Genomic DNA, 26,953 nt, shown 5'->3' on the forward strand with positions numbered 1-26,953 from the left:
AAACTTGCATACCCGACAGAGCTACTGGTCGAACAGCCAGGTCTTGAGTCATCTCCTGTAGGTTAGAAGGTCTTTGGTTTGTCGTAGGCTGAGGGGGAGGGTGTTCCAGGTCTTGGCGGCACGGTGGGAGAAGGATCTGCCTCCGGCTGTGGTTCCACGGATGCGTGGGACGGTAGCCAGGGAGAGGTCAGCGGAGCGGAGTTTACTGTTGGGTACGTAGAAGGAGAGTCGACTGATGAGATAGGATGGGCCGCTCTTGTGGAGTGCCTTGTGTGCGTGGATAAGGAGCTTGAAGGAGATTCTTTTGTCAACGGGGAGCCAGTTCAGGTTCCTCCGGTGGGGGGTGATGTGGTTGCGGCACGGGACGTCGAGGATCAGGCGTGCAGAGGCATCCTGGATTCTTTGCAGTCTGTTGATGAGCTTGGTCGGGCCTCCGGCGTAGAGGGCATTTCCGTAGTCGAGTCTGCTGCTGACTAGCGCCTGGGTGACTGTTTTCCTTGTGTCTGTCGGGATCCATCTATAGATCTTGTGGAGCATACGGAGGGTGTTGAAGCAGGTGGAGGAGACCGCGTTGACTTGTTTGGTCAAGGTGAGTTTCGAGTCGAGGATGATTCCCAGGTTGCATGCGTGGTTGGTAGGTGCGAGGGGTGTCCCCAGCGATGCGGGCCACCAGGAGTTGTCCCATGCTGAGGGGTTGGGCCCGAGAATGAGTATCTCCGTCTTGTCTGTGTTCAGCTTAAGGCAGCTATCCTGCATCCAGTCGGCGACTGCCTTCATTCCATGGTGGAGGTTGGATTTGGTGGTGAGGGGGTCCTTGATGAGGGCGAGGATCAGTTGCGTGTCATCGGCGTAGGAGATTGTTGAGGTCGTGATGTCGGGCGATGCATGCGAGAGGCGCGTTGTAGACGTTGAACAGCGTCGGGAAAATCCCTGTGGGATGCCGCAGATTATCTCGGAGGCTTCGGATAGGAACGGGGGAGGCGGACTCTCTGGGTTCTGACAGAGAGGAAGGAGGAAGTCCAGTCCAGGGCCTTGTCTCGGATCCCTGAGTCGTCGAGTCTTGTGCGTAGTGTGCAGTGGCTGACGGTGTTGAAGGCGGCGGAGGTGTCCAGAAGGATGAGGGCCGCCGTCTCGCTGTTGTCCAGTAGGATCCTGATGTCTGTGGCGGTGATGGGGGCGATCTCAGTGCTGTGGTTGCTGCGGAATCCTGACTGGGAGGGGTCCAGGATGATATCTTCGAGGTAGCGGGTGAGCTGGATGTTGATTATCTTCTCTGACCTTAGCTGGGAACGGAAGCAGGGAGATGAGCCGGATTGTTTTGAGTTCGCTTGGGTTTGCCTTGGGTTTCTTCTGTAGGGCGTTGATCTCTGCGTGTTTCCAGCTCTCAGGGAAGGTCACGGTCTCGAAGGAGAGGTTGATGATGTTGCGTAAGTGGGGTGCGATGGAGCTGCCGGCTTTGTTGAAGATGTGGTGTGGAAAAGGGTCAGGCGGCGAGCCGGAGTGGATTGTGCCCATGGTCTTTATTGTATCTTCGATGCTCACGTTGGCCCAGGTTGTCAGGGGGTCGTGGTGGGTCCGGCATGTTTGGGCCTGTTATGGTCGTCCAGGGGTTGAAGCTGTTGTGGATGTCGGCGATCTTGCGGTAGAAGAAGGTGGCGAGTGAGTCGCACAGGGCTTGCGACAGTGGGGTGTCGTTGGCGCTGGGGTTGGAAAGTTCCTTCACGACGTTGAAGAGCTCCTTGCTGTTGTGTGCATTGTTGTCGAGGCGGTGTTTGAAGGAGGTCCTCTTGGCGGTCCTGATGAGGTGGTGGTGGTTGCGGATGGCATCTTTGTGGGCTGCGCGGCTGCCTGGCGACTTCTCGCTGTGCCATATGTTCTCTAACTTCCGGTAGGTGCGCTTTTACGCTAGGAGTTCCGGGGTGAACCAGTTGGCTCTCTTGCTAGTGTCTCCGGGGGTTTGTTTTTTCAGCGGGGCTAAGGTGTTGGCGTAGGGTTCCATCCATCACCTAAGGGTGCATGCACCATCGTCTGGATTGGAGGGGTTGGTCGGTGGGTTGAGTGCGAGGTTTGTCTGTAGTTGTACTTGATTTTGCCCCAGCAGCGGCAGGGGATCTGTAGGGTGCGGTGATGTGCTACAGGTTTCCGGAAGGTGAACTGGATGCAGTGGTGGTCGGTCCAGGTGGGTTTGGAGACGTTGCTGAAGGAAACTTGGGGGCTTGAGGAGAAGATGGCATCGAGCGTGTGTCCGTCGATGTGGGTTGGCGTCGTGATGAGCTGTTCCAGTCCGAGGTTGGCGAGGTTGTCTATCAGAGTGGAGGAGTTGCTGTCGTCGTTGTTGTTCCCCAGATGGAAGTTCAGGTCTCAGAGGAGGATGTAGTCAGTGGAGGTCAGTGCGTGCGTGCTGATGAAGTCGGCGATGGCGTAGCAAAATTGTGGTCGGGTCCGGGTGGTCTGTAGACGAGGGTGCCTCTTAGCATGGTCTTGGAGTCCGTGTGGATCTGGAAGTGCACGTGTTAGGCGGGGCTGAGAGTGTCGTCTGTGTTTTTGAGACCCTGATGGTCTTCTTGTGGACGATGGCGATTCCTCATCTGACGCCGTTGGTGCGGTCTCTGCGGGCGATCTTGTATCCGTCGGGATGGCTATGGCGATGTCTGAAGAGGAGGCTTCGTTCATCCAGGTCTCGGTCAGAAAGGCGACATCTGATGATGCGGTGTTACGTAGGTCCCAGAGCTCGATGGCGTGTTTGCGTGCGGAGCGGGTGTTGATCAGGATGCATCAGAGCTGGTTGTGTTCTGTCGTGGTGGGTGTCTCTGTCTCTTCGATGCAGGAGAAGCTGCAGTTCCGGCAGGCGAAGGGGCCATGGGTGTGCTTCGGGGCGGCCTGGGTTGACAGCGATGAGGGTGCTGGTGTCGTATCAGAGGCGGCCTTCATGGCTGGTGTGGGGGCCAGTGGTTCTGGCGCTGGGCTCGGTCCAGGCATGGACAGGCGCAGACGGGCTTGCCTTAGGCGCACCCGCTGCGCAAGGCTGCCTTTTAAGGAGAGGTGGGAGGGACGAGCAGTCGGGAAGCGGTGGCAGGGGGCAGCGAATGGGCCCCGAGGGGGGCGGGCCACAGGGGATTCAGCGGCGGGAACCGGAGCGGCAAGGGGGGCGAGCAGACACAACAGGGTGCACGGATACAGAAGAAAAAATGGGCAGCGGGGCACTGGAAAGGGCACAGAAGGCAGAAATGGGCAGCAGGGCACAAAAGGAACCAAGGGCACACAAGAGCACAGGGAACAGAACAAAATGGGCAGCGGGGCACAAGAGGAGTAAATGGGCACCAAAGGGCGCTCCGAGAACGCAGGTGGAGCTGCAGTGGGGGGAGCAACCTACCTGGCAAGGTCAAGGGTCTCTCTCCTCACTGCGCAGCGGCTACCATTTAAGGGGAGGTGGGAGGGAGGAGCAGCTGGGAGGCAGGAGGCGGGGGCAGGGGGCATCAAATGGGCACGGAGGGGGGTGGGGCCGCAGGGGATGCAGCGGCGGGAGCGGCGAGGGGGGCAAGCAGGCACAACAGGAGCACTGGGTACAGAAGAAAAAACGGGCAGTGGGGCACAGGAAAGGGCACAAGAGCGCGGGAAACAGAAGGCAGAAATGGGCAGCGGAGGCACAGGAAAGGGCACACGAGCACGGGGAACAGAACAAAATGGGCAGCGGGGCACAGGAGGAGTAAAAGGGCACACAAAGGGTGCTCAGAAAACGCAGGTGGAGCTGCAGCAGGGGGGAGCGACCTACCTGGCAAGTAATAGTTGCAGTTCATTGTGGTAACAATAAAGCATCCACAACCGGAGCCGTCCAGTCGTGAAGAAGCCAACGTCCAGAGTGGCGTTGCTAAGGAATCTTCATGACTGGAAGGCAGCGCTCTAGAATGCTGATAATGACATAAATGAGAAAAGAACGAGTCACGTGGAAGCACGCGACTCGCAACACAACATTGTAAAAAGGTACAGGAATGTAACTCTACAACAGTCACCTTATGAAGAAAAATTACAGGGTTGCGTTGAATGATCCACTTAGTTTGAATAACAAAGGTCTGTTGCCATTCTACTGTCTGTGCGCTTCACTTCTCTTTAAAAGCTGTTTAACAAGGCAGGGAATGGTATCATGGCTGTATCAATAAATGGGATCTAAATATTTGTAAAGAAGCCATCAGTTGAGTCGTTTTACCATGCATGCATTTCTTTTGATGGGTAGCAATCTTGGCACCTGAGTGCTTAGTTGATTAATTATAGGTCCAAAATACCTAGTGAGTGGTCGGTAAACATGTTTTAGCCTGGGTTACCCAATCCTGCTGTGTTGGATTACAAGCTGCAGTGCCGGCCTCATGGAACTGAAATGCGGGTTATAGATTCCAGCAATAGGCCAAATTAAGGCCTATTACCACATGACCATAACAGGCATTAAATACAACCTTTTGACCTAATAGGGTGAGCGATCCACTCACCTTACATATCACATACACAGTCCCACAACATTTGACAGCTAGATCCTTTGGTCCTGAAGAAAGCCATCCGACCGTTTTGGTCGACACAGGCTGAAACTTTTCGACCGACCACTCACCAGGTACTTTGTACCTATAATTATCAAATCAAGCACTGCCTGTTTTTTTAACCTTATCCCTCTCCTGTGAAAATAAGAGCTAACTACAGAGAGAGAAGATATTTGTAATAATTGTGTATTATTACAACACTGTTCCCACTCACGACTGTCGCACACAAGACAGTCTCCCTCCTGGTGGAGCATGATGAACACCAGGAGAATGGGACACTCTCGTGTCAGGACCCTATAATGATTCATCCCACTTAATCAAATAAGCGGAGAGCCAGGATATTTTGCTGCCGTCAGTGTGGCTGAGGGTCCTAATCAGAAAATGTCCAAGAGTCTCTGGAAAATGACCTAAGTGATTCATTCTTTTTGATTGTTTAATTATCAAGAATTTGCCAACAGCATCCACATTGCTGCTGTAGCTGACATGCTATGCACATTCCTACCATCTAGTGTTAGGTGCAGACGTAAGTACAGTTTCAATTTTGAGTTAACTTGTGATCCCTTCCTGACGCCCACAACTCAGCCGTGCAGACCCACCCTTAGACTGTTTAAAAAAAAAAATGTATGTGCCACCGGGTTCAGATGTGCCCCTTTTAGAGCTCTAGAACCATTGTGCTAAGAAAGCCCATTGTTTAGCTCTAAGGACTTAATTCACCTAATGCAAGACACCATACAACCATCAACCACTTCAGAACTGATCCTGACCAGAAGATTTCGAGGTATGGGTCATATGAGAATGACTCATGGTTGGGGGGGATAAATCATTTCAAGTTCTGCCCTAAATGCATCTCCAAGTTCCTGTGGTCAGACCAGCATAGAGTCTGTAGCCTTTGCCTACCAGGAGGGTGAGGGGGCAGAAATTTTCTAACTGTTCAGCCTTCAAAAATTAGAAGACTGTCCATTATAGGTGGAAACTTCTGTGGGTGCACTAGAAAATGCAGTACCGAAGCTCTTTGGAGACATCGGTTCAGTCTGGTGTCAATGATAGAGCAGAGGGGTGGCCCTCAACATTCAACATATATAGGAAACACTCTCACCATTGACACACATATTTTGGACTCATTCTTTAGTGGTATTAATTTTAGGATAAATCACCTTCTCAATTTGAATTGTGCAGATTCCCCATATTAAATTGGTTCCATTGATGAGCATGGACTCATTCTGAAAATCTACCTCCAATTCCATTTCTAGCTTTATATTCAAATAAACAACCAGGATTTATAAAGTGCAGCTAATCACCGACTAGAGTATCCAGGTGCTTGCAGGTCCTGGTGGCTTATTCGAACAGCCAGTTCTTGAGTCTTTCGAAATCCGGAAGCGAGGTGATGGTTCGGAGTTGCATGGGGATGCAGTTCCAGCTCTTTTTTGCAATGTGGAAGAAGGAGCATCCTCCACTTCTGCTTTGGTAGATGCGGGTAATATGGGCAAGTGAAAGGGAGGTGGAGCGTAGTCTCCGCCATCGTTGTTGGAAGTTCAGGCAGTGGTTAATGTAGATGGGTCTTTGATTGTGTAGAGCCTTGTGTGCTTAGGTCAGCAACTTGAATTGGCATCTCTTCTGTACGGGGAGCCAGTGTAGTTGCCTGAGATGGGGCGTGATGTGGATTTGTCAGGGAAGGTTGAGGATAAGTCTGTCTGCAGCATTCTGTATGGTCTTAAGTCTCTGTAGGAGGTGCGTGCCTATTCCTATGTAGACGGTGTTGCCGCAATCCAGTCGGCTGGTGATGAGTACATGTGTCACAGTGCATCTTGTGTGTGTATGTAGCATGCACAGAATGAGGAAGCAGACGGAGGAGACGGCGTTGAACTGTGATTTGAAAGTGACCTTATTGTCTATGATTCCGGGGTTTCTGGTATGCTCGGATGGAGTGGGTGCAATTCCTAGGTCTGATTACCACCAGGAGTCGTTACTGCTGTTGCCGAAGATCAGTACTCTTGTCTTGTCTGTGTTCAGCTGCAGGCAGTAGTTGTTCATCCAGTCAGCGACGCTTTTTATGCATCTGTGGAAGTTAGTTCTGGTGGTAGTCGGTGAGTGAGAGGATGAGTTTTGTGTCGTCTTCTTAGGAAATTATGTTGAGATTGTGGGATCTGAGGTTGGCCAACTGGGGTCACATGTGTTGTAGAGAGTGGGCCTGAGGGATGAACCCTGGGGTACACTGCAAGTAATCTCCTTGGGTTCAGAGGTGGGAGGTGGATCCTCTGGGTTCGTCCGGTGAGGAAGGAGGTTATCCATGTGAGTGCTTCCGCTTGGATACCAATGTGGTAGTGGCTTTCGATCAGGTGTGGTAGGATACTGTGTTGAAGGCTGCAGAGAGGTTGAGGAGGATCAAAACTGCTGTTTCTCCTTGGTCGAGAAGGGTTCGGATGATGATGGTCACTGAGATCAGGGCACGTGGCACTGTTTGTTGCAGCATCCTGGGTGTAGAGCTAAGCAATGGTGTGTCTTCAGGTGGCGGTAGGGCCGGGGGTCATGCTGAGGCCATGGTCCAGGCACGGAACGGGCTTGCCTTTGGTGCGCCAGTGGCGCACCCGCTCGGCATTCACGCTGCAGCCTGCATGAAGTAGGTCCTGGGTGGGCAGGCTTTTTAATGGCAGTAAGAACTGTGAGTGGGGAATCCCACCTAGGAAAATATGTGCAGCGGTGGTGTCACTGGATCAGTCTGGAACAAGCAGGAACTGAAGGCCACAGGAAAGTGGCAGGCTATGTGACAAGGTGCCTACTGATTCAGGCGCGCTGCAGCCTGCATTAAGTAGGTCCTGGGGTGGGTTGGCTTCGGTTGGCAGGAAGAATGGTTAGTGGGGATACTCCGACGAGAAACTCTGGGCAGCGGCTGTGTCATTGGATCTCTCTGAAACGAGCAGAATTGGAGGCCACAGGCAAGTGGCAGGCTATGAGTTAAGCTGCCTACTGATGCGATCGCACTGTGGCCTGCATTAAGTAGGTCCTGGAGTAGGCAGGGCTTCTGCTGGTGGGGAAAAGTGGGCGGGAAAACTTGGGCAGCGGCGGTGTCACTAGATCAGTCTGGCACAAACAGGAACCAAAGGCCACAGACAACTGGCAGGCTAGGTGTTCAGGTGCCTACTTGGAATGTGGTATATTATATTTTGAATATTTTTTATGTTGATTGGTGTACAAATGCATATGAATTTGTTATTATATATTGTTTAATAAAAATTATTTTTTAACAAAGCTTTGTTTGCTCTATTTGGTATGCTATCTTCATTAATTTGGTTTGTTTCTTATTAGTTTCATGGTGCATTGCTAATAATAAGCAATTCACCTTAGTTAATTTCACATTTTTTCTCCTTGAAAGTATGCTTTTGTTTCATACTCCTACAATGAGCTGAATGAAGCACATTAACAGGTATGTATGACAATACACCATGGGTGAGAACCAGGTTGGGCAAATGGCTGTATGTGGGAAGTTTAAGCATATTTTATGATAGCCTGCAACTCCATTACTATTTCAGTCCTCACAATGCAATCGCTTCATATTTCTGGTACTGCTGCGGCCTTGTTTGAGTCCCTTAGGTACATAAAACTCGTAACAGGTCTATTAATCAGTGCACTTTATGTATTGCAAAGTATGTTTGTTGAGTCTTCTCAATTAACTGGCCAATAGTTTGTCTTATTTGTTGACCATAATAATAGAACAGACTCTAGCAGTGGGATGGTGCTCCACTGTAGGTGTTCTTCTCTACTGCCTTACATTAGCAGGGAAGCTCACATCTGCCTTTACTGTGCTCTGTGGGTATACCACTAACCTGCTTCTTCTTTTTCTCCAGAGTGCTTGTGGCAAAGATGATGGACAGTGGTGAGGGGGTAGCCGCCTTGCCAGGGAACGGAGATTACATTAACCTGCAGGATGTTGCTACACCTGGATATGGCTGCTGCTGATTAATGATACTGTCCTGAGGACAAGAATGTTCTACCTTGCTATTTAAAAAAAGAACAAACTGCACGTCGATCAAGAACATTAGAATCGGAAAAAGGGAACTTGTAAAAATACATACAACATTGCTAGGATTTACTAATCAAGATTACTTTCTTTGGTCTAAATCATTGCCAATCCGGCATATGGATTTGTAATATGTTCATCATCATGTCTTCTCCTCAATAATTGTAAGGGTTGCAGTGGACAGAAGCTTATGGAGGACTGAGGAAGAAGGGTGTGGGGGACCCTCTCAATTAGGCATTCTTTGGAATGAACAAGGTATATCCGTTCATGGTAGATGACTACCGGACACTCTACGACAAGGATCTGTTACAGTATTTTTTTTAAATTTCCATAGTACTGTCTTGTAGCAGTTGTGGTAAGACCTACCTTTTCATTGCACGTAAAATGAATCATTTCAGAATCCTTGAAAGCACTAGTATCTTGGTAAGGATCTCTACGCTGCATACTAGCCTATATTCTATACTCTATAGGGGCATGGGCTCTAATCACCTGGAAGGAAATTTTAAGGATAAGCACCAACCAGTGAAATAGTTATTCGTCGTTTGGGGCTTCTGGTCGACAAAACAAGTCATGAGAACATCTTTTTGAATCAACTTACTATGCGGCTGCCCACAGCATATTGTTGTCTTGTCTAGCAGGCACAGAGTTGAAGGCCATTTGGAACAGATTTGTCACCATCTTTCAAGTAACCATCCCTAATTTTCAGTAAACTCCACTATGATCATTGTGCAATTCTGAATGTTTTGTTGTGCATGCAATAATGAGTCAGTTTTGTGAATCTGTCAGGAAACATTCTCGCTTAAAATATGCAGGGGCTCTGGGTCCAACTCGACCAGCACTTATGAAGCCAGAATAACTCCTTGCTTCCGTGCAGATTTTTCATATTTTTTAAGACCGATGCCAGTAGTACAATCTGTCTGTCTAAAAATAAATTCCATCTGAATTTGTGTACAGATTGCCACTGTTCAACAGCGCAAAGCCCACTTTCAAACCCTAAGTCACAACAGCGCTTTAGTACATAAATCTCTTTTTTTTTCTTAACCTGATGTCAGGCTACGTCACGCTGTGTTTTCTAATTATGTACCCCAGCAAAGCAAATTAACTGTTCTGTTTGGTTTATGTGTTGGTGTTCAGCATTACTGCCTAGAAATGCTTTATTTTCCAATTAAATGATCTCTCAGTGGCAGCCTCTCCCTCACTCCTCTATTCAGGTGAGTTTTTTTTTATCCGTTCTCAGACTTTTTCAACGTTGGTTAGAGAATGCCATTTTTAAGGTAAAACTAGATCCTAAAAATAGCAAATAAAGCGCAATATTTTGATTAAATGGAGCCTGCTATTTGCAATGCTAGTTTAGGGCCCAATTTAGAGTTCGGTGGACAGGGTACTCCATTATAAATGTAGTGAAATTAGCTGTCTGCTAAATTGTTGGTCTGGCTGCTTTGTTTAGAGTTGGGTATACTGTCAAGTGTCCGGCATTGTCCCTGGTGGCTCAGCCGATGGAAACATACACTGGTGACGTCACGGAGTAGGGGCCATCAGTGTAACAACATTGGACCGTATGCCCTATTTAAGCGGACAATCTGGTGCTAATTTTTGTGTTCAGTACAGCCAGGCAAAGCCTAGTGATCCTGAAAAAAAATTGTGGTCATAACTATTTTGTTTTTCCTCTTGGGAGTTTCTTTTAAAACAAGCATTAAAAATGCAATAGGTCTCGCCTTTGATTAAGTTAAAGCTACTTGCTTTTCTATACAATACCATTAGCAAAGCAAATGGCTTTAACTTAATCAACTTAATTTGCAATGCAATAGGTCTTGCATTTATCCGAGTTTGAGCTATTGACATTGCAAATAACAATGCCTTTTATTTTTGTTTTAAAAACATAAATAAAAGGCATTGTCATTTACAATGCCATTAGCTTAAACTCGAGTAACTGCGAGACCTATTGCATTGCAAATGCTTGTTGCTCTTTTCATAGACTCCCATGTATAGCCCACTGCACACTTGTGAACATCTGTCATGCTGTAAGGGATTCAGAAGGCAGTCAGCACTTCCATGGTTAAATCAAAAATCTCCGACTACCTTGTGACGTAAGCAAGCGACGCAAGGAACTGTGGTGTCAAGAAACATGCCATTTGCTGAGATATTTCATGAAAACCAGACAGTAATATCTCCTTTGACTAAAAATGATATACAATTTATCTGGACGATAGTAAGGACATACGCTTTCAAAAGCTGGACATTTCGCCTTCATATTCAGATACAAGGGGCACCAGTGTGTTTTCGAAAATTAACTCAGTTCTTTACATATTTATTAAAGGGGTCTAATTCCGGGTTCCAAGGCCACAACGCCTGTATGTACAGGCCTGCAAAACTCAGAAAGAATGAGACAACCCACTAGTAGATTTATTGAAGTGAGGATGCTATTTAAGCAGGGGCGTGGCTTTAAGTGGTGCAGCATGTGCAGTGGCACCGGGGCCTAGAGGCCCGGAAAGCGCACTGAATCCTGATTACTGATGTACTTTGCAATTCTAACCTTAGCCAGGAGGACCAGTTTCTTCCTTAGCACTAGAGCCCATGACACACTCACTGGCTACGTCACTGTGTGTGAGATGAAAAGATGTTGACGGAGACTCTATGAAGGTATGTTACATTACTCTGTTTGAAGCATTAAGCTTTTGAAGTGTGCATAAACAGTATCTGTATGGTCCCTACGTGCCTGTCTTAGAGATGAGGACCAGAAAAGACAGAAGGGTATTAAAGGTAACACACTATGACTTTGTAGATAGGAACACGTCATTAGAAGGAATATAGAATGCAGGGGTGAAGATGGAAATGAAATAAATACATCTCTTAAATAGGGTGTTTTTGAAAGCAGTGATAACATACTTTCCTATAGAAGAAAACGATTCAGCTCAACAATAGTTAAAACTTGGCCAGAATGTTTTTCTCCTACTTATTTTAGTACTAAACTACTTTTTTTTCTTAGAGGAGGGTAACATAATAAAAAAAAAGTAAACTCCCCAGATATTTTGTTTTGGAAACAAACAGAGGATTCAGCCAAATATGCATTGCCTCAGAGTAGAAATTAATAGTTTCAATTACCGTTTGAATCTACAGAAGGCGGCAGAGACATTGTTAGGCAGTGGTATCCTCTAAGGAGTGTCATGGGGAATCTATTTTTCTATCCATATCACCTGTATTTCTACCTCTCAGCCTGTCTTCTCCCTGCTTATCTATATTTCATGCTCTGGCATGTCTGTGTAAGGGTTTTGAGATCCACCCAAGAAATGTTGCAACTGTTTTTAAGTGACCCCAACTCTAAAAATGTAATGTATAATTATTACTTAACACCATGCAGGTTTTGAACTAGTAGAAGATTAGTAATTACATTTAAAAAAAGTTGCTCAGATCATGGGGACCCAAACTATGTGTTGCCAGGGTCTCAAAAATCTAGATAAGACTTGAGAGTATTAACAGCAAGTATACTGTGATGAGTAGAGGGCGGTTCATATGAATGTAAGAGTCAGTTGTAATTTACACCCCCCTAAACCCATTAGTTCATTATTAGGTTTGACCCACTGGCCACTTCAGGGCGCTGAATCCCCCATCTATGTACATTTTAGAGCCTTGGTCACACATTATCTTTCAAGGCACAAACTGAGATTCCTGTAAAATGGTTCACAGAGGCACTGGGCATGTGGTTTATTTCACAAGGTTCGCCTCTACAGTAAGCCAGGAGGTACCCGCAGCTTCCAAGGTTTGAACCGGGTCATCGCGCCTTGACTCCTGCTGCAAACGAGAGATGCTCCGGGCAAACTTGACCTTTGACCCGTGAAGATTTTAGCCGCTCAGACCTTTGTGCGGCTGTTACTCTCAAACGCAATTCTCCGATGTGAACCATTATAGAATATAAGTGTCATAATAAAACGTGTAATCTTATAAAGCAGAAAGGATGAGAAATACGAGGCAGCGATAACTCTATTTCCAATGAAATGCGATTGTCTAGTTTTTAATGAGAAACAGGCACATTCTGATTTAAACGTTTTCAAGAATATAAACGAAAACGCAACAGGCAGATCTTGCACGTGATTCTGACGTAAAGGTCACGTTAAATGTTTATATTTACTGAAATCAATGTATGTGAGGAGTGTATATAAATGTACAGTCTCACTTAATCCAAGGAGAGAAAAGTACTGCACATGTGCGGTTTACTCTTACGAAATGGAAAACGCACCTTTTAATTCACACGAGTAAGTCGGGCTTATTACCAGGTAATAATAATAAACAACTCTACGTTCTCAGGTTCTTATCTGTAAAAACGTCCATCCACTCACATTACGCAAATTATTAAATGTGCGTTATTGGCTCTATACTAGTCGGATAATCTGATGAAATTTCACAATCCGTCTGGGTGCCGGCTGTTTTACAAACCTGTCCCCTAAATTCCGCACGTGCTGGCCCGTTACAGCCTTCAGTCACCAGTTCCCAGCTCCCCGGCCTGTCCACACCCATGGTTTTACAAGGGAATCTGCAGCGAGGCCTCACGCACGAATTAGAGTCAGCCGCCTGTCAATCTAGGGGCAAAATCCATTTTTTGGTGCATTTTTATAAATCCGACATGTACAGCCCCTCTGCCACCTCTTACACATGTGAAAGAGTACATTTTGACACTGCATTACAACTATTACATGAAACATAACTTTTGTTGAATTTGTGCGATCCAAAACTATGTGTCACAGTATTTCCTTATGGTAAAGCACAAACTTCTTAGATGGAGAAACCCAGTGAACGTGGCGGAGCCTTACTTCATTGGTGTAGCCCAGACTGCCCTTCCATTTAAGACAAGGAAAGGCGGGGGAGGGAGGGCAGGACCGGAAGTGGGAGGAAAGAGTTGAAGGGGCGGGCGAGAGACATGGCAGTTGGAGGGCTGGGCTAGGGGGAGGAAAAGCGACAAAGACAGAAACAGGGCGGGTGTCAAAGACACGAGATGACGAAAGCTTGGACTGAAGGGGAAGGCGAGCTGAGGAGCAGAGGTAGCGACCATTGCAGTGAGACAAAACCAACTGAGTGCGACCCGAACAGAAAGTGGGAGGTGTTCGTGGCGAGCGACGGAGAAAGGGCAGTCGAAATAAATGATGGACCACTTTGCGACTGAGAGCAGCACACTGTAAAATGAGAGGAATAAAGCATAAGAGTTTAGAATGGCGGTAAGTGGGGCCGGGGGGGGGCGCTTGTATGTAGGCGGCGGTGGCGGGGGGGGGGGGCTTTTATGTATGCGGCGGTGGCAGCGGGGGGGGTGTCTCTGTATGTGTGTGTGTGCGTGCGTGTGTGTAGGTGCGCTCCTGCGTGTGTGCGGCGGGGGGGGGTGCCAGTCAGTGGGGAGAAGTAGGGGGGGTGCGCGCGTGTCTGTGTGTGTGTGTGCCTTCCTGCCTGTGTGTGCATGTGTGTGTTTAGGGAATCTGTGGCAGGGGTCGTGCACGGCGCCGGGCTGGGCGTGCGCGCTCACGAGGTCAAATCTCGGCCAGAAAAAGCGCGTGGCACTTTGCTGTCCACATTCCCCCAAAAGTAACAACATTAGTTGTCTCGCCCTAGACAGCAAAGCTTCGCTTTGCTTTCGTCTAGGCGAGACCTAAAAACAGAACGTTTGTTCAGCCATTGCCTTAAATGTGGGGGACTCTCACCTGATGTTCAGTGCTTTTATAAGAACACCCGTGGCAGAGGGTCCTTCGAAGACAGATCATCACAGAAGTGTGGCTCAACGGTTAGAGGCGGCAGACCCGGAGGCTGAGGTCGGCCTGGGACCAGGGTTCAATTCCCGACGCGGCTGGGTGCAGGACCAATGTCAGCGGGTCCGATAAAATCTCGCCTCGGTGCCACTCCAACCATGGGGTCCCACGCTGCAACTCTGGGCAATAGCTTGCTTAATCTCCACTCCGGCCCCACCACTGCCGGGGATGCCTGGCTTCACCTTGGGGATGCCCAGTAAAGGGACCATCTCACAGGGAAAGCCAGGACGGGCTCCCCAGTGGTACAGCGCTGGTACGCTCCAGGGTAACCACGCGCTCTATAAATCCAACATTCATTCATTCATCACAGGACAGCGATGATCTCTAGATAGGTCCCTCTGGGTGGTAGACCTACTGTCCTTGACCACCCTCATTAATGGCAATCTATGTACAAACTATAAAGCCGGCCCTGAGTTTGTTCTTTTTTTCTCCTTGCTTGTTTATTGTCCTCTTTGTTTTTCTTTTTGAATAATTATTTTTATTTTCTAAATGCAAGCCCTTGTGGAATAATAGACCCTCCCTTTTTATTCGCCCTGCTACAGCACTTTAACATGTTTTCTTCAGATCTACTTGCTGAGGTGTTTGGTATGTTCATACATTGGTTAGTTTAGGCTGACTGTGTGGTGGTTTTGTCCCCACTACCTTGTGGGTTATCAGGATCTTAGTGCAAGAAATGAGGCCCATTGAGGTGATTTTTAACAAACTTGAAGCATTGCTTTCTTCTCGATGAAATCAACACCTAGCAATCCTATATTAGATATTGTGCCTGTTGAATGTTTTTTTTCTCCATTCTTACTCTTGCTTTACACATGAACAATTTTTTGTAAACATTTTTATTTTTTTACACCAACAATATTATAGCAAATATACATTACGACAGTCGCAAGCACCGGTCCCACAGTGATAAAGACCTGTCCTGCTGGAATTCCTTCTTCTCTAGGGTTATTATTCAGTTCACAAATGTCCATCAACACTTTTCCTCCTGGTACTCCCCATCTGGTGGCAAGGGTGACCAAAGCTATCCCCACCCTGTTCTTAACATCATTCCCCCTGCTTTCATCCCTCATTCCCATCCCATCATCCCCTTATTTGTTACATTTTTTTCATGCATCCATGCGCTTTAGAAATTTCCCTTTCCATCGCTTTACAAAATTACATTCCGTTACCCAGTTTTGGTGAGTCCGGGGGACCCCTGTACCCCACCTCTGCGCAAGGTCCCTCTTTACGAGACAGCTCATATTTGTTAGTTGCTTATGGTATCTGGAGTGGTCAGTTAATTCCAATGGCAAACCTGTTGCTCCCTCCAGTGAGAATCCTATCGCCTACCAGTATGATTGAATGCGAGGGCAGCTCCAGGGTGTATGCATGAAGGTGCCCTCCAAGCCACAACCTCAAAGGCAGTCCCAGTAACCAATGTACCTATTTGGTACAGCAAAATCTTTATCAGAATCAATCTAAAACTGGCCTTTATTGCCACCTGTGCCGGGAACTCCAACACCTCCTGCCACTGATCTTCCTCTAGTCCCCCTGGTCCTGTTCTCATTTACCTTGCAGGGTCATTAGAGCAGGTTGAGTGTTTCTCATTAGGCATGGCATAGTCTAGCATAGTTAAGTCACTGATTGTCTGAAATCTTATATTATTTCCTTAAGTGTGCAAAGGGGACCCCTCTATTGGCACCCCAGACATCTGCCAAGTGGGATATACCAATTGCATCCCAGCCCTAAAACTCCTGTTATATTGACACTGACCGAAGTTTGGAGCACTCCCCCAGCTGTGTTTTAAGAGTGAGTCTGTGCTGCCAGCCCACTTCCCTGGTTAAGGTTTTTCCATATGTCCACCACTGTCTGTGTTGCTGGACACATTGTAAGTGATATTTTGCCTCATACAGTGGGTGCAAGTAGCTCTTCCCTCTCAGTTCCGCCCTGTCGTGTTTAAATGCTGGGTCCCCCTAGTCTGTGAAAGCCTGTTCACCACATTGACTTGTGTAGCCTCGTAATATTTTTGTATGTTTAGCAGGGCAATACCCCCCCTTGTATTTGGACCATTGGAGAACTCTCATGGCTATCCAGGGTTGACCAGCTGCGCAGAGCAAAATCCAACCTAATGTGTCTAGCCTGGCTTTTGTTCTTGTATGGGCTATTTTGAAGGATATATAAGAACCTCTGGAGTGCCACCATTTTGAACATTGCCGCTCTTTCCAATACTGAAATCGGAAGCGATAGCCAATGTTTCACTTCATGTTCCAATCGTTTGAGCTGGGGTTCTAGGTTAGCCTCATAAAATGTGTCTGGAGTTTGGGTTATCCAGAGCTCCAGGTATTTGAATCTTGACGTTTCCATCCTTAATGGTAGCGGAAGTACGCTCTCCCAGTTATGCCCCTCCCACCGATAACAGCAGCGACTTGTCCCAGTTAATGGCAAATCGCAAGTATTCCCCAAAGATGTGGAAAATCTCTCCTAGTCTATCTAGGGATTGGTTGGTATTCGTCCGATACAGTAAAGTATCATCTGCGAAGAGTGTGATAATTTCATCTTCACCCACTCCTCCAGGCCAACAGGTGCATCTACTCATACCCACTCCGGCAGGACCTCTATAGCCAGTGCAAACAGCATTGGCAAGAGCAGGCATCCCTGCCTCATACCCCTGCGTATGTTGAATTCCCTCAATGTGTGGCCATTAACCCATAATCGTGCCTTAGAGCGGCCATAAAGGAATGTAACCTATTGTACACATTTGGGGCCAAATCCCATTTTAGCGATAACCCCAAAAAGGTAGGGCCATTCAACTGAATCAAATGCTTTCTTCGTGTCCAGGGAAGTAATCCCTTTCCCTATCTGCGTGCTATGGGCAACCGCCAAATTATTGTATAGCATACTTAAATTGAATTTGTTTGAGTGGCCAGTATAAACCCAATTTGTTCCGGGTGAAGCAGCTCCGGCATTACTTCCCTCAATCTATTTGCTAAGAGTTTTGCAAGTATCTTATCTGCATTTAGCAGAGATATGAGCATATATGAGTCTTGCCTGACCACAGGCTTACCTTCTTTCGGTATCAGAATAACCTTTGCAGCACGCAAATCATCCGGTAGTTTCCCATCATAAATTGCCTTCTTATATGCCGCATGGAGGGGAACCACCGTCCGCCTCCTAAGTTTCTTAAAGAGCTTAACTGGGAAACTATTCGATCCCGGGGCCGTTCCGGATTGCATTTGACACATTGCTATGAAGGCCTCGTCCTCCCAGATATCCTGTTCCAGGTCTGCCACCCTGTCCACACATAGCCGTTTCATAGGACAATCTCGTATGAAGTCTAGCATCTCCCACTGGGGGGGCACACCAGTGGAGTGCATAAAAGGATTCCAGATACCTGGTGAACCCATCTGCAATTTTATCACTACCACGCACTGTCTCCAGTTTTTGTTTCACGTGCCTGACTGCCATGCTCTCCCTCTCTTTACGCTCAATCCATGCTAACAGTTTGCCCGTCTTGTTCCCTCCTTCATATATGCGCTTTTGTTTCACTAGGTAGGATGTCCTTGACTCAATGCTTAGCGACCGACTGGTACTCTGCCCTTTTGAGTAGCATATCTGTTTTGCCTGGAGTGGACCGGTTGTCTGCATATTCCCACTCTAGCTTGTGTAATTCTTCTTCCAGAGTGTTTAACCCGGCACGTCTCACCCTTCTGTCTCCTACCTCACCCCAAAGATGATGGCACCCCTAATCGTGGCCTGATATGCTTCCCACACCACCACTGGACTCTGCACAGAGGCCGTATTTTCTCTAAAGTAGAGTTTTGTGGCCTGATATAGTCTTTGATCTGCCTTCCTGTTGGCAATGTGCTAATCTCCGTTTTCCAAGCTCTGACCGGGTCGGTGCTTTGCCAGCGAATGTTGCCAATGGGGGAGTGATCACTAATGCCCCAAGCCAAGTATGGCACCTCCTGAAACCAGGTATGTGAATTGCTACATATCGGCCCTGTGTAACTGCGCAGGTACGTCCGTGTGGAATGAGTGCTTTCCTTATCCAAATCATTATGCCTTGGGATCTCGAGGCGTACCCTGCTAGCCTATATCCCCCATACTACGATGTTGATTAGGTGTGTCTATTGCAGGTATAGAATATCCCGTTTAAGTCTATTGATGGCCCTGTGTACCAGACTTCTTTCAACTCCATCTCCCAGGCCATTAACATTCCATGATAGTAACATCTGAGAGTGTGTGTACCTCATGGTGGATACCAACGATCCCTCGGTGTCCTGGCGCTGCCTCCCATGTGTGGCATTTGTGTCTGACCCCTACACTCGTAGGCATAATTGCTGTCGGTAACACCCTCAAACGAACACCCTACCTCACTGTGCAGTGAATCTAAAACTGACCACCACCCTGCCCCTAATTCACAGTATGTGTAGATCCTAAACATTTACAAATAATTTATCCAATTTCCGCTGGGGCTTGGCTGTGCGGCTCTCGTGTGACACAGTTCAACAGAGTTCACAATGGGTAGTCTCTTGTGTTTGAGCCTTTTACCCACCAGCGACCCTGGCCTCTCTCCTACGAGGCCTTGTTTATCCTTACCGGACCTTGCCGTTGAATTTGATCTGTGTTACCCCAGGTAGTCCACCTTCGTAGCGGTCACCTTCGTCAGCTGGTCTTCTTCCGAGTCTTGTACTGTTTTTGTGCGCTCTAGGCTACTGCCCCCTCTCCTCTTAGGTGAGGGACCTCCACTTATTAGTGTTGAGAACTGCTGAATGCTGCTGTAAATCCTTGCTTGCTCTTGCACCGCCTTTATCTGGGCCTTTGTATGGGAGGGGACAGTTCGTTTCATTCTCTCCTTTGTGCTCTTTTTCATTTTGGACACACACGTCCAGCCCTTCTCTCTGTCCCCCCTCCCGGTGGAGGTCCCGACCAAAGGCCTTTGTTACAAACCACGACCAGGCATCCCGTGCGGTGTCCCCTCATGCTCCAATCTCAGTTTAGCTGGGTACAAGAGTGAGTACCTAAGGTCATGTTGTCTTGGCACCTTCTTGATAGGAATAAAGGTACCTTATTGATTCTGTAGCAGGTTCATGTAGTCCAGGTATAGGTCTACCTCATGTCCATTTATCTGCCAGAGGCTGTGTTTTTTCGCTGTCTGAAGGAGCACATCTCTATCCCGGAAGTACCTTAGCCTTGCTATAATCGAGTGAGGGTTCGCCCCTGGTTGCGGCGGATAGGACAGGATCCTGTGTGCTCTTTCCAATGAGAAGATTCTAGATGATTTCCCCTGGAGCACTGTCTTCTCCAACCATTCTTCCACAAACAGTTCGATATTTAGCCCCTCCCATTTTTTCAGGTATTCCTATTATTCTGATGTTGTGGCAGCGCAACCTGAATTCAGTGTCCTCCACTCTGAGCCAGACAACTCCTCTCTTTTCCATGTATGCGCATTTCTGCATAAAGTCCCTCCCCACCGGCAGGGTGCTGCCCATTTTGGTCCTCCTTTTCCTTGACTCGATCCGTAAGTTTCTTGTCATCACGCAGGAGCCACACCTCGTTCACTATGGCTGCTATTTGTGTCTCTAGGGCCAGTTTAGTGTCTTTATCGCTTGTATGATAGTCTCCATGTGTGCAGCCAAAGGTGTTGCATCCTCACTGTTCCCTCTTTCCCCCCACTTCTGAGCTGATATCCTCCCGCCAGTGGGGTTCTCCTTCTTCTGCTATGTGTGTTTCACCCCCCCCGTGCTATGCGGTGAGGGGAAAAAAAGTGTGGGGCGGGCGGTGCATCAGTTTGTCCACTGACCCTCCTGAGGCCAATGTGCACTGCAGTTCTCTACTTGTGGGGGGGCTCTTATGATGGTTCCATTGCCCCCCAATGTTGCACCCTCGACAGCTTCTCCACCTCACTTCAGCCGCTGTTCTTCCTCAGACCTCTTTCACATGGAGCACCGATGCAGGCCCAAAAAACTCTCTTATCTTTCCCCTTTACTGTTAGGCCCCGCGGCTGCCTGCTCACAAATTTCGGCCCGTGGAGAGTGCCGGCTCAGTCACTGCGTCTTTGCCTCCCTGCCTCTACCCCACCAGTCAGCAGGGCTTCTCGCGCTCCCTGTCTGCGCTTGCCACTCACTTCGGGGCCAGCCAGTCCATCCGATGCAGACTGCCAGGAGGGGCTGCTGCACCACAGTTACGAGCACATGCTTGTTGGACGTGCATTCCCACGTCACTCCGCACCTCCCGGGGCCCCATGCAGAGATAAGCGGATGGGAGGAGGTCACTGCAAGTCTTTCAATTTGGCAGGCTCTGCTTCTGTCGCTGCAGACACATTGCATTCGCTCTCCGGCGTTCCGAAGTTGTTGCGGCATTCCTTGCGGGTGCCATTTTGCCCCAATGCTGAGGCCTTATAACATCTCAGATGACCTCAGGATGGGGCAAAGTGACCCCAAATCGCCTCACAGGTGAGGTTCCTGCCATCTGCAGGGTCGGTCGCTGGCATAAAAAATCAGGATTATGGAGTTCTCAGAGCTTGAGAACCTGGAAGCCCAAGTTTAGCATCCTATTGCATGGGCGCCCAGGCCACGTCCCCAAACACACATGAACAAAATTCTCCTTTGGTAAATGAACAACCAAGATCTGCAAATTAATCATAGTTGATTAAATGTGTTACTGTATCTTATCTTCCCCATTCCTCCCATACTGATAAAAAAAATGAAGCACGCCTTTACACCGCTCTGGAGCACAATCATAAATAGCTCCCTAAAAAACGAAGTGGTTCCTGACTGCCTTAAAATGGGGCAAGTCACCCACCTGTTGATATAACCCGGCCTAGATTCGACAGATCTGAACAATTTTTGACCTGTGCCAAACCACCCCTTGCTCTCAGAAACACTAGAAAGATGCGTACTACATCAACTAACACAGCACCTGGACAACTTCAACCTCCTGGACCCCCACCAGCCTGGCTTCAGAAAAGGCTGTAGCACAGAAACCGCGATTCTCAACATCATGGACGATATTCATGGATCACTAGACTCAGACCAATGCTACCTCCTCATTCTCCTTGACCTCTCTGCAGCATTTGATACTGTTGAGCACAAACTCCTCATAAGGGTTCTCCAAGAAAGAGCTGGTCTTGGTGAGGTAGTCCTCAAATGGTTCTCCTCCTTTATTCACAATTGCACGCAAAAAATCAAAATCAAAAACTTCACTTCCAAACTTCAGCAAGTCAACGAGGGCATCCCTCAAGGCTCGGTGCTCTCACTGCAATTTTTTAACATCTACATGGAACCTCTCTCCAAATTACTCAGAAAAGCCAACATTCGCTTCCACCTCTATGCTGATGATACTCAGATCTATCTGGAAACTACCTCTCTCAAAGACATTCAAAGACTAAATGGTGTCCTGAAAGATGTCCAACACTGGTTGACGAGCAACCACTTAAAACTAAATCCAGACAAGACTGAGCCACTCCACATCTCGAACAAGGAAGATAATCACCGAATGGTTAAAGGCTATCGATGCACTCAACAGGAATCTCACTGTAGCTGACTCTGTCAAATCTCTAGGCATCATCCTAGACCCAAAACTGAACATGATGAGACACATTAAGAATTCGGCCAAAAGTGCGTTCCTTAAACTCAGACTACTGAACAAAATAAAACCCTACATTCCAACCAAGCATCTCAAACAGGCCACCCAATTTCTGGTACTGTCAAGACTGGACTATGGGAACTCAGTCCTACCAGGAATTCCTAAATCGCATTTGGCGCCCATGAAAACAACATTACATGCGGCCGCCAGAATGATCCCCGGCATCAAGAAATTTGATCATATCTCCCCTGCACTCAAGGAACTCAAATGGCTTCCAGTAGAACAGCCTGCCTAACCCATAAAGCCCTTTACACCGGCAAACCCGAGTACCTGGCGAAAAAACTCACAAAAGCCGGCCAATCCAGGAACCTGAGAAGCTCAAACTCCCTCCTACTCATCCCACACAAAACCAGAAGGAAAAGCACTGCGGACTGATCTTTCACTGGAAGCGCCCGCAAAATTTGGAATTCCATTCACCCGCACATTAGAACCATTCCCTCCTTTGCAGAATTCAAAAGACAACTCAAAACCCTGTTCCTCAACCGCTCCCTAGGAAGTCGATAGCTTGGGACAGACCGCAAACATAGAGCTCTGCTCCAACCCTAAGACTCCGAAGAATCTCGAAGCTAAAAAATGTCCTGCACTACAATGTGTTGCTCTTTATTTTTGACGCTCGTCGGTTGATATGTTGCTCCTCTATCTTGTATCTGATGATTATATGCTATGCATCAACTGTAAAGCGCTCCAATACCCCTGGGTCTGGACAGCGCTATAGAAAACTTCTTAAATACATAAAATATCTTAGACAAAAAATAGTTAAATGATATCTTGCAGGGATGGTTATGTGCACTGTAAATTAAAAAATAACTTTTAAAAAGGAAAAAGGACTAGTGTTGCGTTGGGATAATTGTGTAACACTACACCATCCTATTGTTGCTTTAAAGTGATGAGAGAAAAGAGGGCCCAGTTGGAAAAGTACAAAGAGTATATTATGGAGGGTCTGAAGAGGGAGACTAGTGGATGAAGTGGTCAACGTCAAACTTTCATTGTCTCACCAGACATAATGACAATGTGTCATGTGTTTCTGGTCTTGGGAGGTTGGTTGGGATGTTGGGGTAGGGAGAGCAGTAGTAGTGATGGAATAGCTGTAGTGTACCGAATAGGAGAGGAGATGAAAGTATAGGAAATTGATGGGGTGATGAGAGAAATCAGTCCATGACTAATCTGGAACTCACCGTCCACTTTGAGATTCTAGGGCAGAGCACACATTGCTCTGAGAAGGCAGAAGACCGCTTCTTTGTTGTCCTTCTGTGCAGTTCTCTAATGTAGCTTGTCAAAATGTACACTTTTATTTGCACACTTTTAAAGAAGGAGTTTCAGTAAGAGGGGAATCAAAGGGAAAACTCAAATACTCAAATGCCTAAGTTTCTCGAAGTGATAAAGTTCAGGGTGTTGCAGCATGCTGATTACTTGGGCCTAGCTCTCGCCTAGCCTAGTGTAAACTGGTCCGGGGCTTCAGTGCTCAAGACATTTAAATTGATATTCATACACCTGCTTTGTATGTTGTCTTCATAGTCTGTTGCTTGTGAAATGCTGTGTGGTTTTTTTTGCTTGTCTCTTCTGGAGAAGCACAGAAATATTGATTATCTTTCATAACTGATGTCAGTCATCTATACCCTGCATAGCTGGCCTAGCACATGTAGATATGCACAATGTCGAGACTACCTTTCCAATCCTTTCTCCTTTTAAAAAGAACCCAGCTCACCAAGCCCCAGTGCTCCTCCTTACCCCTTTTGCCCTGTCCTCCATGACCCACCTTCAGAGGCTTGAGTTATGATCCAGGGATTGTTGAATGTATTCTGCCTAGACACCCTGAGTACGGTAGTAGGAGAAGGGCAGCAGAAGAACCACTCGTGTCTTCATGATTCGAAAGCAGCAGATCCTGTTCCTGCGAAGTGAAATGCTTTATTGGCAATTTCAGAGAATGCCCAGTAGGCAAAACGTCTAAAGGGCTATAGAGCGGCATTGCGTTGTTCACTATGTCTTATAAGATGACACTAGGGCTTGGGCAAAGTCCGTTGTGCTTGTATATATTTTTTTTAAGTCCTATGGAACAGAAGCAGAGCTGGTTGCATGTCCTGTGGGTTCCTTTTAAAAAGGTCGGCAGAGCACGTTATGGTGATTTACGTGGAAGTTATTAGGCCTGTGGAAAGACTAGTTGCATGACACGGTCTTTTAAAACTGTACCTTTGATACGAAACAAAGTCACATGTCACAAATGTATCTATTAAAGATCCAGCAAATTAGGGTAGTGTTGGTTCTATATTAATATATGTCTGTGGGAGGTAAAAAGGAGTGCAGCAGAGTTAGCCAAATGTCAGGCCTGCAAAATGCAATTAAATAAAATCCCTATCCCCTTATATTGAGTGATAATAGACCAGCACTGTCCGCTCGCCAATTTGTTTGCATTTTATGTTCAACGGTTGACACAACATCCCATGGAGGATTTGGCTGCACAAATCATCGGGAAACGTGTGCGATGGGATTTATAAATGAATGAATTGATTGCCTTTTTGAGGGAAGGGCCAGACAAACGCCCACATAGGACAAGCCTGTGTCCCACTCCCAGTCCTATGCACATGTCTACATATAGATTTTTCTGTTGGGAGTATCTAAGCTATCTACCTTCTAGTTTTAATAGGATCTCAATGTTGTCTCATTGCTGCTCACTAATATGTGTATAGATGTTGATTTTAGGCACCGAATAATCGTTTTTTTAAATGTTATAAAAAATCTTTATTTGAAATTTCTGAACCCAGTAACCTCCAAGAAATCCGATCGTTTAAATTTAGTTCTTGATTTATTTCCACAAGAAAGAAAAACAATTTAAGCATATTCAGAATTTTACAATTATGTGTGTATTGGGGCTTAAATCAGATTTCTGTTTGGTCCCACTTTTACAACCTTTATTTTTTATTCGCACAATACAAAATCATCTATTCACTTAACTGCAGGCAGGCAAAATGGGACGTTTTTATAGTCTGAACAAGTCTCAGCTCAAAACGACTTCTCAGTAACATTAGTTTCCAGAATCCGAACCATAGGAACTACTTTTGTCAAACTAAAACTTCTATATAAAGTCTCTTTTTGGTTAGCCTATATGCATGAACCAGTCTTGTTAGAATAAACACACTTCAAGTTTCTAATCAAGCATTCTTTTCGTCTGACCAGCTGCATCGAAGTGAGGCACCAGACTCTTGAGAACTTGAAATGAGTGGCAACCTGTCCTGTTCAGATGTTTGGGTTGAATCACAGTTGTTCTGCCTGTGCGTTTAACTTGGTTCTGGGTTCAAAAAACTTAAATGTTTTCCTGCTGCACTAGAATGTGAGCTCCGTAACTTGGTCTAACTAGGGAAAATAAAATGTGCTTACAGACTAGAAAAATGACTTCTCCTGACTGGACTATTAAAAATCACTGTAAATAAGTCGGTCTGATTGTGAGAGCTAATTCCCTGGATCCTCCTGGTCCCCAAATACAGGGCACGTAGAGGTGAGTCCACTAAGAACAGCATCCAGCAGCATCACAGGTCAAAAGCTGTGTTCTCTTTCTTTTTCTGCAATTAGTCTTATGAGGGCACACACATTGATTTAGTCGCTTTGACTACCAGGAGGAGCTCCCTACCTTCGTAGAAAGACTCTCTGAAACGACTGCACCCATTATGGCAAACAGTTCATAAAATACATGTTCAAATAATGCAGATTGTTTCTCTAATCGACATTTCATAACAGCTGAAAATGTATGCTCATGTTCTGTACTCGGCACGTGTTTTGTAGAACATTCAGTTGCGAATCCTCTTTATGTGGCCTACTTGTGCTTGTCGGTGAAAAAATCACTGTACATGAATAGTTCATACTATTTTTCATTAGCCTACATACTATTTTTCATTAGCCTATTTTTCAATCTTTTATATGAATGGAATTTTTTAAGTTATAGAATCCCCTGCCCAATATAGGTAAAATGCTGACTACCATCTAGAGGGCCGAAGGTGTTTTCTACTTTACATCTGTCATCAGCATACCTCTCAATTGTATTACATCCTGATTCTCGTCCATTGACATCTTTTGTTTCGCCAGAGGGGGCATATAGGTTCAAGGGATGCTAGTTGGCTTACCTCGGCATTCCCAGTATTTCAACGGGCTATGTATCATTTGCTTAAATATACACCCATGTGACATATTTTCAGGACCATATTCTGGTGTTTGGTGAAAATGTGATGGAAGATGACCTGACGTTGAGAATAGAACTAGACATTTTACAAAAAAGTGGTTTAAGAATCCAGAAAGAGAAAAGTTTAGAGTTGCTGGTGTAGAGTATTTAGGACATTGAATTGGTGAGAATGGAATTACCCTGGAAATTAGGTTGGTTTCAGTCATAGAAAAAGGTCCTTCTCTTGCATGTCTTGCATATAAGGACCAGTTGAGGTCATTCTTGGGCCTAGCAGAATATTATTCTAGGTTTGTTCCCATGTTTGCAGATAAGACAAAACATATGCGCAAACTGGTGGTGAAGAATGAGAAGTTTGTTTGGTGTGAGAAATGTGAAAGTGAGTTCAAAGAACTGAGAGGGAACATTACATCTGCACAAGCACTTGAGCATTTCGACATCAATGATGCTATCATAATCCTCACTGAAGACAATTTAGTTGGTTGGGTGCCGTGTTACTGCAGAGAAAGAATGGCAAGGAGGTTACCATTGCCTATGCATCCAGGCCATTGAGGGTTGCAGAATTTCTTTTTGCCACCATTGAGAGAGAAAAAAAAAATTACAAAAAGGGGGTGGTGATGGACAGAGTATCTGAGTTAATCAGAACACTCCTACCCAGTCAACAGATCAGGGCTTGATCCATCACCGTTTTTTAGCTCACTGAACCATCCCAGTTCAGAACCTGACTATATGCAAATTAGTCTGTCCCTGGCCCAGTGCATCATGGGAACAGGGCAGACCAAACTACCAAGCCAATTCTTCACTGGAAAGGAAACAAGCTTCCGGGGACCGGTTTCTG

General features: G+C 46.6%; 1 protein-coding gene across 2 annotated transcripts in view; it reads left to right on the forward strand.

Moving 5' to 3' along the window:
* The window catches only part of RAB29 (RAB29, member RAS oncogene family), a 328,586-nt gene extending 318,847 nt beyond the window's left edge, over window positions 1-9,739 (forward strand). For both annotated transcript variants that reach the window (XM_078644596.1, XM_078644597.1), the window contains exon 5: window positions 8,369-9,739. In XM_078644596.1, the coding sequence (XP_078500722.1) occupies window positions 8,369-8,480 (112 nt within the window). In that variant the 3' untranslated portion in view covers window positions 8,481-9,739. The remainder of the gene's footprint in view (window positions 1-8,368) is intronic.
* Window positions 9,740-26,953: the final 17,214 nt, after the last annotated feature.

Source organism: Lissotriton helveticus, chromosome 5_1, assembly GCF_964261635.1.
Source record: "Lissotriton helveticus chromosome 5_1, aLisHel1.1, whole genome shotgun sequence".
NCBI lineage: Eukaryota > Metazoa > Chordata > Amphibia > Caudata > Salamandridae > Lissotriton > Lissotriton helveticus.